Source organism: Protopterus annectens, chromosome 14.part0 (assembly GCF_019279795.1).
Source record: "Protopterus annectens isolate FY-2018-M chromosome 14.part0, PAN1.0, whole genome shotgun sequence".
NCBI classification, from domain to species: domain Eukaryota; kingdom Metazoa; phylum Chordata; order Ceratodontiformes; family Protopteridae; genus Protopterus; species Protopterus annectens.
The window spans coordinates 651,800,119-651,815,513 of NC_056748.1; the positions used below are offsets into that span (position 1 = coordinate 651,800,119).

Sequence of the window (15,395 nt, forward strand, 5' to 3'; positions counted from 1 at the left end):
GGGGGGGCCTAAATACACCATGGGTGGATGTAGATCTGTCCACATTGGTGGGTTCGACAAGAACAGGGGCTTCGTAGTAGTTTGGGAAAGGACCAAGACCCAGCGGTCTCAGGTACAGAAGACCCCGCCGAGGGAGTGTCGCCGGTAGTCAGGGACTGCAAAGGCGTCTCACTGAGAACCGGCCCACGTGGAGCTAGTTTCGGCGTGGTGTCGGTGGGGACCGCAGTTCTCGACTGACGGTCTTTTTCTTTGCGTTTTCTGGACATAGCGGTAGTCGGAGTATCCGACGACATTTTATAATTAAACGCTTTGCCAAAATAGTGTTGGGCGAACTCCGCCCGACGCTTGATAGTGCGTTTATTGAAGGTAGCACAAAAGCGGCAGCCTGAGACGTCGTGGTCTGGGCCCAAACAAGGTATGCAAAGGGAATGGAAATCCTTATGCGGTATTTGCTTCCCACAAGAAATACAATTATTAACTTTTTCTGACATCGGTCTGAGGCAAGAAAAGGTTCCCCAACGGGGTACTTAGCTTTTAATGAAGACTTCGGTTCCGAAATTCTTTCGTAATTCAGGAGCTGGCCGACCAGCACTTGCGAACTGCTTCTGCTTCGGGCACCGGCAAAAAGACTGGAGAAGATGGCGTCGGCTGTGTCTTTTATACTCTAGCCTTCCTGACGTCAGAAGAGTACGCGACAACAACCGACGCCGGACCAAGACTTTGGAATTCGGCCGACCGAGGGACCGCCTGCCGGCAGAAAACCCATATGTAATTACTGCAGCTGTAATGCACGATGAACATCAATGGGATACATGCAGACTACTGTTAAGGACAGACCAGTATGTCAGCTACATAACTTATTCATACCCATGCCTTTTAATTTTTTAAGTTTTTCTTGGTACAGGCAGGCCAATAATGTCAAATCCCACTAGCTGCAGACGTGCCATGTTCTGACCTCATCATACTATGCCTGAAAATCAGGCCAGATGACCAACACAGAAGCCCATCCGTTACAATACAGATGCAAACTCATCACAAAGAAAGATCTGCATTTTTAAAACAAGGCTAACCTTTTCTTACTACTAGAAATTTAAAGGTATTAGAATGAGAGCAGAGAAAGGATCTGAGAGTGGAATGAGTTGCAAGTAAAAAAAAAAAAAAAAAAAAAAACAAGTTTCAAAGAATGCATTTTTCCAGTAATATTTCTCAAAGGAGCATTATTTGCATAAGCTCTTATGTCAGGCGACATCATCAGAGTCAGATGACAGCACTTATCCGAATAAGGCTCCTTTGAGAAACATTACTGGCGAAGAACCATTATTTGAAACTGGATTGAATTTTTTTTTTTATTTTTTTTTTTACTTGTTATAACTTGTAAATTCACTTGCCAAGGGACCTAATACAATCAAAGGCTCAAACACTCTTAGAGCCCTTCTCTGCTCTCAAGCTAACTCCTTTATATTTCTTTTTCTGTTCGTCCTGGGTGCAGCCTTCTGGCACCACCAGGCAGGCTTAGGATAAATTGGTTGCGACAACTACTTGGGTCCTGTAGCTTTATGTTTTTCTCTCATTACGAGGAGAGCTTAAGCAAAATCTATAGACTGAAAAAAAAAGTATGCAAGATTCAGCAGCAAATTCTGTAACTGAATCAAAACCACTTTCCTCCACTGAATGCTGCAGCATTATCTTCAAATCTTCTCCAGTTTTCTCAAATGAGGTAATCTGAATATGGAACAGGAAATATATAGGCATATATCACTGAAGATTATGATGTGGTAGAACAAAAAAAAAATATTGAAGGTTGCAAACTTTCAGCATTCAATTGCTCGTTCTTCCTGAACAGTACTTTGATGGGATAGCATGGATAAGGAATTGTTCTTTCCCAAACTTGAATCACGTATAAAAAGAAAGGATTAAGCAAACTATCAGTCTGGTGTGAGATTCATACATACTGATACATTCTTAATAGCTATAATGGAAATAATGTCACCAGCTACCAGCAATTCCCTATAAGGCCAATTCACAATGACACTTTATGTAAGTGTCTTACTAGGTATGCACAAACACATAGTGCCTGGTTTTCTTAAATTCCAAAGTCGCAACATTAAACTTTCAGAAGTCAAGATGGGAAGATTTCTGAACTAAAAAAATCTTTATTCTTTCCACATATGCATTTCTCTTTGTTTTCAATAGCAAGAAAAGTTAAAAGTGAAGAGGTGAGCTAAAGAACTGAGCTGGCTATAATGGAAGTGTGAGGTAATATTACAAGGCAAATACAAACATTAATGTCTAAAGCTAGACACCACAGTGGGCTAAAGATGTCCACAGCATTCTGTACAGGTGTCACTTTTGAAATTATATGACACAGTTCTTTCTGTGACTCTCTCTTTAAAAAAAACAGGAAGGAAAGCCTATTTTTCCTCACACTTCTTCTTCCGGCTTTTCCCGGTTAGGGGTCGCCACAGCGGATCACCTGTCCGCTCATGATTGGCAGTGAAGTTTTACGGTGTCAAGTTGCCAGCCCGGCGCCCAACCTTCCACAAAAGGCCCACACATGCACACACTCACACCTAGGGCCAATTTAGAGTGTCCAATCCACCTACAGCATGTCTTTGGGATGTGGGAGGAAACCCACGCGACCACAGGGAGGACATGCAGACTCCGCCCAGAAGGCACCCCAGCCGAGGATCGAACCAGAGAACCTCTTGCTGTGAGGCGGTAACGCTGACCGCTGCACCACCGTAGCACTGGTAACTCAAAAAGGAAAAAAAAACTGACATAGAAAAACTATATGGGAATGATGATCACAAGATGTTACACTGACTCCTTAGAATCTAGATTGCTATATTTTTCCTAAGGTACAAAATGAAAGGTGGACTTGGACTATATTAGGACTCGGGAACAAGCACAACTTCATGAACACAAAATGTAAAATGCAGGGGTGCAGAAATCAAGAAAAAAGGAATCAGAATTATACAGCCAAGATAATGGATTTCAGTTTGACTTACGTTGTAGTTGAGCAGCCCGCAGTTGTTTCTTTAGCCTTTCTACTTCATTCTTTAAAAACCTGATATGTCGCATCATGTTTTCTGGTGAGTCTATTTCCATTGATATGTCTCGAGGTGATGGAGGCGCAGACACTGGCTGGTCTAATTTTTCCTGCAAAATTCTGAAAAACACAATTGCACAGGAATTTGGTGGCACCCACATTGGTTATGGAGCATCAAAGGCTGCCCTGCTTCATTATGGATAACAATGTACTTAACCTAACATTCTTTTCTTCCAATAGGTCACACCTTTAATTAAGTACTTCAAGTCCTATGGCTCCTTTAAACTGGTAAGCCTACAGACAAAGTTATCTGTATCATAGTTCTATTAAATGTGTTTAAGAGCAAAGTACTTTTCAAAAGCTACATCCGAGAAACTTGCATTTCAGTCCACCGTTAGGAGTCTTTCAGAAGGAGCCATACTTCATCATTTGCCAAAGAAGTTTAGGTACAGCATATGGACATCTATCGTATACCAATAAAGTACAGCTGTGTAAGAACTTACCAAAACAGTAGATGCCAGACTGACAATTGTTGCGATATTACTGACTATTGGGATATCTTGAGAAGGAAAGACATATGTCTGGACAGCAAATCAAAGTCTGGGTGCCTTCCTCTCACCCTGTAAATCCGAAGTATAAACTAAGCACAGGAGAGCTAAGAGGTACATAAGAGACATATAGGTGTGAGTTGCTTCAGGACTTTCTTGCCTCAGACCAAGGGGAAACTGAAGCAGATGTAGCAGCAACTATATACAAAATATGTACACCTCAAGAAGAAGGGGGGAGGGAGTACAGTTGTCTACATAACTTTCCATAATTGTGGATGTTCACGTAGATCAATGTTGCAATACTGTTTCTTGGAACTTCCTGCCATGCAGCAGCCCACAGCCGACCTTAATACCAGAGTCTTCACCCTCCATCAGCCATCTGATGTCTCCAGACATCAGATGTCAGGATGTTGGAGTTACAGCAGATGTGCTAATCGGCACTATCTTCAGGTCCTTCTTGTCAGAAAAATTGGAAGCGGACACCTGCAGGTGGAACATGACTTGCCCAACAATGTCAGTCTATCACTGTAGGTCAGTTAGGCGGAACATGACCTGCAGTGTTAGAATGACATCCCGTCCTAGAGAAGATGGATAAGAATAGTAAAGTAGGCAGCATGACACGAGAACCCACCCAACCCAAGGTAAACAGGAAATGAGGAGGAACAGGGAAGAAAATGGCATTGCAACATTGATCTACTCCAAAATCTACAATTACAATAAGTTATCTACCCAGTGTACTATGTTCAATGCAGTCAATGTTGCAGTACTAATTCTTAGGACGATTCTCAAAGCAGACTATTGGGATGGATCGGTTAAGGACTGGCCAATGGACAGGAGGCTTTGCAGGATGGCTGAGATAAACCCAGCTCTAGCCCTGGAAATGGTGCCTAAATGGTAGAGCTTGGTGCAAGTGTAGACAGCAGATTGGGTGGCTTAAAACAGCCTATGTAGGAATTCCTTTCAAAACAGGCTGTGGTAGCAACTTTAGCCCTGGTGAATGTGCTCTCAATTTATCAGGAACCTGCTTTCCATGATAGGAATGTCAGAAGTCAATACAGTTTGCAATCCACTTGGAGACTGTCTATCTTCTGGTCTCCTTTGCTTACCCTCACCAAATGCCATCAATAGCTTGTCCACTCTTTTAGGGTAGCTGGTCCTATGCAAGTAAAGTGTATATTAAGTGAGTGCAGGATTTTCTTTTTCTTAATCTCCAGTTGTGGAATGAAAACTGGGATATTAACAGTTTGATTCAAGGGCATCTCTGACACTACCCTATGCATAAACGTTCTGAGGGTGACACTGCCCCTTTGAAGTACTAGGGAAAGTACATTTGACATTAAGGTCTGCAACTCAAATTCTCTTAGCTGAAGTGACAGGCAAAAGGAGAGCTGTTTCCACATTAAAATCTTGATAAGGGTATTAGCAGCTGGTTCACAGGAAGGCAGTGTCAGTTTTTCAAACTCACAGTTTAGATCCAAGGTGAGGACCGGATCTCATTTCGGGAGATCTTAGGTGAAGAACTCCCTTCAAAAATGTCTATTTGCAGATGTGCATAGATTGGGAGAGGGCTGGACAGGCAAGCTGAGATAGCTGAAGCATGTATTTTAGGACTTTAGTAAAATAACCCTAGCTTATAGAGCAAAGACAGGTATTCTAGTACCTGTGCCAAAGTAGCTTGTTTGGGTAGAATATCATTTCCCTGGTACCAAATTGAGAATCTTCTCCACTTAGCTAGGTATCAATTTCTGGTACATGGCTTTCTAGCCTATTTCAGCATAGACAGTATATTTTGTGAAAAGGATTGTCTGGTTAGAATTAAAATCCAGTCCTCCAGACTGTCAGGTTGAGCATTCGATGATCGGGATTATATGGAAGACCCCTTGATCTATGTTAACAACTGCATACAGAGATTTGGAGTTCATGCTTGTACCCTGCTCTTAGCTAGGAGAAGAGAGATCCAGTTTTATACCGGCCAGTAAGGAGTTATGAAGTTCAAATGGCCTGCCTCACCCCACACTTTACAATACAACAGGGATCAGGGGTATGGGTGGACTAGGAAGAGATGGGAGAAGCTTTTTCCTATGTCTTCCCTGGGAGATGCTTGAATGGACCTTTGAAGAAAGAGGTATTGGTACAGCTTTTCTTGCTGCTTTGGGTGGCGGGATACCTGGAAAACAGAATGGTCCTCCAAAATTGCAATCTGTACCCATTTTGTATGGGGTATAGGACCAACTTGTCATGGATAATGGCCTTCTGTTGGTTGTAGAAGAAATATGGCCTTCCTCTTAGGAACACAAGGGAGGGAAAGGTTGAGAGTGGGATTTTGGGGGAGGAGAAAGGTACTGAGAACACTCATGGCTGCTTCCTGGGGAAGGCAGGGTCCTTGAACGTCCAAAGTCTGGTGCGTTGTTCTGTTTGCCCCCTTTGGTATTGGACTCTTTCCCCACTAAGATGCTTGATTTCCTCTCACTCTCTCTCTCTTTTTTTTTCCCTCAGTTGGAAAATGTCCAGGATTTGATGGGGCAATTTCTACTGTATCTAGGGACAGGAGTTAGTTAACACTGCGTAACAGACTGTTTCTTCTTCTGGTCTAGTTTTTCAAACACCTTCTCAGCTGGGGTTCTGAAGAGAGTGTCTGGGCTCAAAGGGTTTCACTGTACAAATCCAAAATGTTCCTATGGAAGCTTTTGTCCAGTATCCCCTCTGCTTTGGATTTAATTTGTTTCTGTAATGTCTCAAGGTTTTTGAGTATGTGGAACTAGCAGCTGATAACTTTTATGGGGATTGTAGCTAACTAGCAAATCTTCTTGTCAAACCTGTTAAGCAGTCTAATCTCTGTCATTTGTTAAGGTGTGGTGTTCTTAGCTGCTTTCCCATTTGATCCCTTGGATGATTCTGTTGAAACTACTGCTGAATCTGTCACATTGAATTTTTAAAGAGGTGCTTGTGGAAGTTAAGCATGCTGTAAAACCAGTCTGGTTTTCTACAGGCAGAGGGAAGGGAGTAGGGTTGCAGAGATATGTCACTGTATACACAGTCAAAGACTTCCTGGAATGGAGGAATAGCCAACATCTGGGAAGAAGCAGGCTCAGGAGCTTCCTGAGATGGACTTGAGCCTTTGTAAGTTCTTTAGATTCCCAGTTGAAGGCCTCCATCATCTTATGAAGGGTGTCTTCAAAGAATAAATCTCAGATGGTGAGCCAGTTTATCACTGAAGAGGAAAATGATGTACATAGGCTACATCATCTTCATCCTTTGACTTAGAGGAGTCATAGGTTTACTGGGAAGAAGTTTTTTCTTTTCCCAGGTGAGGCTCCAGGAACAGGATCCTTTTTCAAGGTGGACTGCTTGGTCTTCATGAAGTCCTGAGCCAGCCTAAGACCTGGGATGAGATCTGGGGTTGAAGGGCCTGAGGCAAACCTACATGTTTCTTGGGTTTGGAGGTTCCTGGTTTGGAATACGCCCTCAGGTTGCAACTGAGCAGCCGCAACTTCGATCCAGCTCACAGGCAGCTCTTCCCTTATAACCACCAAGGGGCTACTACCTTCACCCTTAGTCAAAAGGACTTGGGCATTTGAAGCTAAACCCTGCATAATGGCCTTGGATTCAACCGACTTCAGGCTAGTGTCGGACTGCAAAGACTGGGGCGAAGTAATGGTGACCTCCTGCTGGGTCATACCAGAGAACTAGAGCCTAATGGGTGTCGGACAAGGGGGTTGTGAAAGCATCTCAACCATGTCAGCAGTAACAAGTCTTGGTGGGGGAATCAAGACACTGAGATGTTGTAAAGTTCCTTCACAGCCTTCTTCAGGCTTTTGTCTTTGTGCTTTTTTGAGGATGATGGTCTGGGATCTGCAGGATGTCATCATGTGTGAAGGCCCTGCCCTACCTGGCTCTAGATGCTTCTGGAGGAATTCGGGTCTACACTTAACCATCTTATTATTAACTCTGGCACAGAACAGTTGGTTAGAAATGTTGTGCTGAGGTCTCAGGCAAAAAAGGGAAGAGAAATGGAAATCCTTGTGGGGTATTTGCTTCTCACAAGAAAGACAATTGGTGACCTTTACTTAACCATTAACAGATACCACAGAACAGTAAGGAAAGATAAGGAATATCTCCAATAGGGTACTTATCTGTACATGCATTCGCAGAACAGGCCAGCCAATGAACTGATGACTATGAGCAACAAAGTCTTGCATCAGACTACACTGCAAGAAAGAAATGAAGATGCCACCAGCCAATGCACAACTTATACCGTCGACATCCTGACATTTGAAAACCGGGGACAGCAGAAAGCTGGGAGAAGAGAAAGACTTTGGTATGTGGATCAGATGCAGGATTCTGCATGGCAGGAAGTCACAGAAAATCAGTACTCCCAACACTGACAACAACGAACTAGGATAACTTGAACAATAAACAGCTCCAACAAAACCAGCCCTGGCCCTGGAAAGAAAAACACCAACCTTACAATGCTGAGTAAAGATGTGGATAGAAGACCAAGTACCTGCTTCAAGAATTGACTCAGAATTCAAACCCTTGAAAAAGATGAAGCAAAACCTCTTGTGGAGTGGGCTTTAACAAGATCAGGGAACTGTTTACCAGGAAAAGAATAGTAAAATTAAATGGAGTTCTTAATCCATTTAGAAATTATTTAGAAACTGGAAGACCTAACTTCCTGGCTTGAAAGGAAAAAAAAAGTTGATCAGATTTTCCAATGTCTTTGGTTTTGTCAAGGGGAAAAATCAGAGTCAACTATGGACATCCAGAGACTGGAGGCTCTCTCCTTTCTTCTGGGAAGACAGAAAAAGGTGGGAAGGTTGGTGGACTGATTCAAGGAGCACTAATTGACCACCACAGGCATAAAGGAAGGATGAGTCCTAAGGGTTACCTTGTTCTTGTGAAAAATGAATGGGAAAGAGTACAGATATTATGAGTGCCTGCAGCTCACTCAGCCTCTTTGCTGTTGACAATGCCACAAGCTAAACTGTCTTCCTAGTATATAATTTGATATAAAGAAGCAGTTTAAAAAGGAGCAAGAGTTAGCTTATCTAAGACAGCTCCCAAGGAGGAGGAACAGCTCTTCTTGGAAACCCAATATGTAGGATGCTTTTCACAAACTGCTGACTTCAAAATGACAGTGGTGGTTCTAAGGGTAGACAGGCATTGATGGCTGATAAATGTGCTTTAATAGAAGAAAATGACAGACCAGAATTGAGCAACTTACACAAGCAGGACAGAATATCAGGAATACTCAGTTGATAAGGATCCTGTTTCTTCCTGGGGCACCAAACAGAAAATCGTTTTCACTTGCAAATATCAAATTTTCTAGTGACCCGTAAGACCTGTAGCACATACCTCTCAACTGTCCAGATTTTTGTCTCATATTCTTGGTATGTTGCTCATACCATTTGTGATTTTCTGGCAAATCACTAAAGACTAAACTCATTAAATAATGATGGACATCTAAGTTTCAGACTTCGAATCCTTCAAAAAATGCATGCTATTGCAAACACTGTTTTTCTAACAACTTTCTAAGTATACAACAGTAATTTTTAAAAACTGTCCCCCATTTTGGGGTCTTTACCTCCCCACTCTTTTGCCTGTATTCAGATTTCATGCAATAAGAGGTTGATAGGTATGTTGTAGCATGTCCTCTGAAAAAGGATGATGGAGTGGAATCAAAATCCTATAAATCAAGTGGTTAAGCTTAGGGTCTGAAGATATGGATGAAATTAGAGATTTCTTGTGCTGTGTAAACAGGTCCATCTTGTGAGGTAACATGTGATGACTGCCCCTGGCCAGGTGAAACATAAGGAGGAGCCAATGCTGTCTGGATCAAAAGGGAATCACCAACAGGATTATGGACTTGCTTTTCTTGATTTTATGAATAACTTTGGGAATCAGAGGGACAGGAGGAAAAGCATAAAGGGATTTCCTTTACCATGAGAAAGCCATGGTGTCTGTTATCCATACTTCTGGCATGGTTCCCTGGAACAGAACAATCTGAGTTGTCTGTTCTGCAGTGGAGGCAAGAGATCTATATACAGAGTACCCCACTGATGAACAAAGACCAGGAAGATCTCTCTCTCTCTGTTTAACATCCATTAGAGAGGGTCTGCCCTGATTCTGCTCTAGCAGTCTTTAGTGGTGTTCCTTTCTGATGGGATATATACCAATTGTACAGAGAGACACTATTGGATGACAATGTCCAAAGCAGTTGTGGCTAACAGAGAAAATAGGACTTTCTTCCCCATGCTTTTTATACACTACATGACCATGGTGCTATCTGTATATACTCAGAGAGGACCTGGGATCCAAAGGTGGGTCAAGGACTGTAGTGCCAGGATAACAACCTTCATTTCCTTGACCTTTATGTGGTCCTTGCTGTCAAAGATAAACCAGATACCTTGGATCTTTATGTTCTTGGAACATGCTCCCCACGCTAGGTCAGATACATCTGTGTAAAAGCCCTGACGAGTAGAAAAACAGAAAGGGCATTCCTGGACTGGGTGACATCTGGCTGATCCACCAAAAAAAATTGTTGATGAAGGGGAAAGACTGGAATTAGTAAGTTTGGGGGGGGGGGCCGTGCTGAGTCCAGATTAATTTGGGATACCACTGAATCTTTATGTGGAGTCTGTCAAATGTGGTATCACAGGTACTGTTAATGTCGTGTAACCCAGGGTCCTCACAATCTCTCTCTCTTTCTGAGGTCATATCTAAAGGTAGAAGGAACTATAGATACAATGTCACAAAATGGACTTCATCTGAAGAAAGCTGCCTTTTTCAAATTACTAAGTCTGCACCCTAGGAAAACCAGGTCCTAGGAGGGTGCACCCTAGGAAAACCAGGTCCTAGGAGGGGGGTCAAGAGGAGAAATTTTGAGATTGAATATGAACTCTATATGGTGTACGATGTCCACTGTGAAATGCAGATATTTAAGGAAAATTTCCTTTGATGGGGCCTGTATTCAGAAATTGTCCAGATAAGGGAAAATTTGAATCTCCTGAAATCTGCAAAAGGCAATAAGATGAGGCATGCACTTTGTGAATACCCCTGGGGTAATGGAAAGACCAAAGATTAAAGCAAAAAGTGAAAGCAAAGTAGCAGTGCATAAAACATTAAGAATGTTGGTGAACAGGAATATAGAAGTAGGCATCTTTTATATCCCAAAGTGGGTCTATATCAGACTGTCGAATGCTGACAACTTCGAAGCTTCAAACTTGAAAGTTTGAAGTCTAAAAACATTGACTGTCAAAAAAAACAAACAAAAAAAATACTCAAACCCCCCCTCCGCTACTTAAATATACCAACTCTGAGATTGCACTACAGTGCAGTAAAGGGAAATCTTCCCTTCCCGCACTCTACAGTGATCTCCGTTATACGTTTCAACATTTTTACACTTCGAACTTTCAAGTTCGAAGTTTAGTGCTTCAAACTTGTCTGCATTCGACATTATGATATAGACCCTCCCAAAGTCATAGGAAAAGCACAGAGAAGGATCACTGAAGAGTCAACATTATGAAATTTGGAACCTTTAGAAAGATAATGAGAAAGACGCATCCAAAACGGGTCTCCAACTTCTTTCCATCTTAGAACCTGGAATAGTCTAGAATAAAATCTTGAATTTTAATTTGAGTACAAATTTTTTGGGTTCTTCTTTTGCAGATACTGCATTGGTGCTGATGGATGGACAAATACAATAATTAATGAAGAGTTTGCTGATATGTATAATACAAATTGTGTTGCAGCAAAACATATGACTGCTCCTAATGTGGACCTTATGGATAATTTTGTTTTGTCACAAGACAAAGGTATAAACAACTAAAACTTTGTGAGAAAATGTTCAAGGATTGATGGCTAAGCTAGAAAAGTTAAGGCAACAAGAAACAAATATATTATTCAATATTATGAATTTGGAAAAAAAATTCTGAGACTTGAAACACCTAGAGGCTTATGAGCATTTAAAAGGTCAATCAAAAATTAGCATTTCAAAATGTTGGATAACAGCAGCCCACAAGTGTACTTCTGACTGGATCCAAACGGTTTTTGAGACAGACCATATACAACATCAGAAATTTGTGGCAGAAGTTAAAGCAACTGTTTTGCATATTAGAGAGACTTTAGAGAATTCACAAGTTGACATTAAGAAAATTAATTCCAAAATGCACACTTCAGAGGGAGATTTACAGGAAAGGAAAAAAAACTGCAACAACTGCATCGAGACTTGCATAAGTATAATAATAATAAAACTATTTCTATGGGACCCTGGAAGTAATGCGAGAATAGGCAAGGTAATTAAACACTTACAGTTCAGAATTGCATTGGTAATTATGGCAAGAATAAAGGCTCAGCTTAAAATTAAGGTTTGCAACTTATGTGGCCTTATGTTTACTGATTTGGAACTGCAAGTTCTTGAACATGGATTTCACTTTATTCCCACAAAGTTGCCTAGAGAACATGCAACCACGAATTAATTATATACATTTATTCAAAAGTTATAACTGGGTTAATATTAAACAATAATACACAACTGTGTGTGGTTACATCATGATTTACACCCATTACTGGTGTAGTTTGACCATGAGGGCAAAGCCAAAGTGATTAAGCAGAGTCAACCGTGGGTATATCTTGATATACCCAAACAGGAATGCATTAATATTATACAATTACATTATTTAAAAGAGAAACTCCTTACTTTTCTTAAATAAAGTATTTGTATAAGGGAACTTTATCTTCTTCCACATTTTTTCCTCCACACGGATGGACTGCACATGCATATGTGATTTACGTTCAAATGTCTGCACACGCATATGGACTTTACGTTCCCATGCTTGCACATGCATATGGGATTTACATTCCCATGCTTGTACATGCATATGGGATCTACATTCCCATGCTTGCACAGACATATAGGATTTACGTTCCCATGCCTGCACAGTACATCAGAGCAGGAGAAGCAATGGAGAAAACAGAATCTCCATATTTTTTCATTAAACAGAGACTTATGAGGGACAGTGCAAAGAAATATAAGGAATATCAAGTTAGTTTCTGTTTACATTTGCAGAACTAATTTTTCTTGCATGTTGCTCTGTCCCTCAGCATATCATAACACAAAGTCTGGCCAGTCAATGGTACTCTAGGGGCTGGGCATTTTTCTTTTGGTATACGCTCGACTTACAACAGGCACACTGGTTTGCCTGTCTAAGCATGCTTGTTTTTGAACAGTAATAAGCATTTATTGTATAATACTGAGGAATATCCAAAGATTATTAATTGTCCAAATGAACTTGATTCTAGTATGTCTTTGAATGATAGTTTTCATTCATGTGCTTCAGAGATGTGTGTATTAGATGAGGGATATACTCAGGGTTGCCAGACGTCCCTATTTGGGTAGGACTGTCCCGAAATCAGCAGCCTGATCCCGAGTCCCGCACTGCCAGTTTAAATCCCGGGCAGCCTCCGCTTTGTTTTTTTTTTTTTTTTTTGTTTGATTGGCCTGTATACCAGCATATGGGCCAATCAAAAATCGCTAAACATGGAGCTTCTTGTGTTTAATGCGGAACATCGCAGTTCTGCATTAAACAGAAGTAGCTCAGTGTTTAACGATTTTTGATTGGCCTGTATACTGGTATACGGGCCAATCAAAAAAAAAAAAAAAAAAAAAAAATCTCAAAACAGAGCTACTTCTGTTTAATGCGGAACTGCGATGTTCCACATTAAACAGAAGTAGCTCTGTGTTTAGCGATTTTTGATTGGCCCGTATACCGGTATATGGGCCAATCAAAAAAAAAAAAAAAAAAAAATCGCAAAACAGAGCTACTTCTGTTTAATGCGGAACTGCAATGTTTCGCATTAAAAAGAAGTAGCTCCGTGTTTATTTATTTTTGATTGGCCCGGGCCAATCAACATAAAATAAACACAAAGCTACTTTTGTTTAATGTGGAACTCTGATGTTCCGCATTAAAGACCTAGCGTGGAAGACCTTTTTTTTTTAGTCTTCACTTTGTCCCTACCTGGCCAGTCAGAAATCTGGCAACCCTGGATATACTCCCCAAGATGCTCGTGATCCTGTATGAAATGTCAAACTCAGTGACCTTTAAGTATCTAAAATGTTACTTGGACTCTTTAAGGGATTTTAATAAAGTTCAAGTTAATAATTATGACATGTCCAAGGAAGAACTTGCTGCATTAAAGACATTATAGTTTAATTACAATTTAGTAATTAAGCCAGGAGATAAAGGATAGAGCATGTGTTTATTGAATTCACTGCAATATGAGGAAATGTGTAATGAACATTTGAAACTGCAAAATGATACTGTAGCTCAGCAGAGTTTAGATGAATTAATTAATAACGGGCAAGTTTTTTTTTTTTTTTTTTTTACACAAAAGGATGGAAAACGTTTGCCAGCTTTACATAATGTAAAGATTTCTTCTTTTTATTGTGTTACAAAAATATATAAAGTTGTAATAAAATCACCAGGGAGGCTCATTATTTCAGGATGTGAGAATTTTACTGAACAAATGAAGTTATTAATGAATTTCTTATGCGTTCTGTGGTTAAATGACCCTCTTATATTAAAGATACAACTGATTTACTATACAAAAAAAAAGTTATGTACTCACCATAATGTTCAATCTGTGTTGTCACTCTTCATTTATCTTTGACCTATGGGACTCTGTTCCAACTCTCAAAACCGGCTCGGCTCTTATAATAGATCGCGAGAATCAAAATCTCTCGAACCAAGTCCCTACCCAGAATGCCCCCTCTCTAGATTACCTCAGATCAAGTTTGCAGCTATAAAGGAAGACAACAGAGAGCCTTGTTGCAACTGCAGAGGCTTTGTCCAAGTCATAAATGACATAACAGATAAATAGGGCTAGAGTTTGTTCGTCCAAAAAGCCTGAAGGAGGGAGAAGGTAGGTGGGGTGTCAAGGAAAAATGAAGATCGACAACACATATGGAATGTAAGGGTGAGTACATAACTTATTTATCTGATGTTGTCAATCTTCATTTATCCTTGACCTATGGGACAGAGTCCTCAGCTACTTTATATCTTAGGAGGCCTTATGGAAGGATATTCCTGAGCACCATAGAAACAAATGACGCTCTTCCCCTGGGGACAAGATCCGATTTGTAATGAGTGATAAGGTACGTGGAATAGCCCAGGTTGCTGCTGCACATATTTCATCCATGGAAGCCTTTAAGTGAAAGGCAGCAGAAGTGACTATTGCCCTAGAAGAATGTGCCTTCACTGGTGAAGTTAACCAAATGTTTCCGTTATTATAAATGAAAGCCATGTATTCCCTTAACCACTTAGATAAGGTAACCTCTGAAACTGGTTTACCCATGGAGAGACCCGAAAAGGAGACAAAACAACTTGTCTGACTTTCTAAATTCCTTTGTTCTGTTGAGATAAAAACGCAATTGCCTGTGAACGTCCAACAAATTCAAACAATACTCTCCGATTAGAAAAATTAGGAAAGATGACTGCTAAATTCATAGATTGATTAATGTTAGCTTCAGATACCATCTTAGTGAAACCTTGTCTTTATGAAAAATCAAATATGGAGGATTTGAAGATGACGCTTGAATCTCTGAAATTCTTCTGGTGGAAGTAATGGCTACCAGAAAAATGGTTTTCTATGAAAGGAACTTCAAGTCACAAGTAGCTAATGGCTGGAAAGGGGAATGGACCAATGACAGTAGAACCGAATTAAGATCCCAAGGAACGAGAGGATCCTTATAAGGTGGTTTTAACATCAAGGCTCCTTTCATAAACACTTTGCACAACCTA

The 15,395-nt window shown here is 40.7% G+C and overlaps 1 protein-coding gene across 1 annotated transcript in view; it reads right to left on the minus strand.

Annotated features, from left to right (window-relative positions):
- CCDC6 (coiled-coil domain containing 6) overlaps positions 1–15,395 on the minus strand; it is a 1,452,251-nt gene that overhangs the window by 506,655 nt on the left and 930,201 nt on the right. Inside the window, exon 5 of the mRNA XM_044056399.1 lies at positions 3,009–3,169. Within this exon, the coding sequence (XP_043912334.1) occupies positions 3,009–3,169 (161 nt within the window). The remainder of the gene's footprint in view (positions 1–3,008; positions 3,170–15,395) is intronic.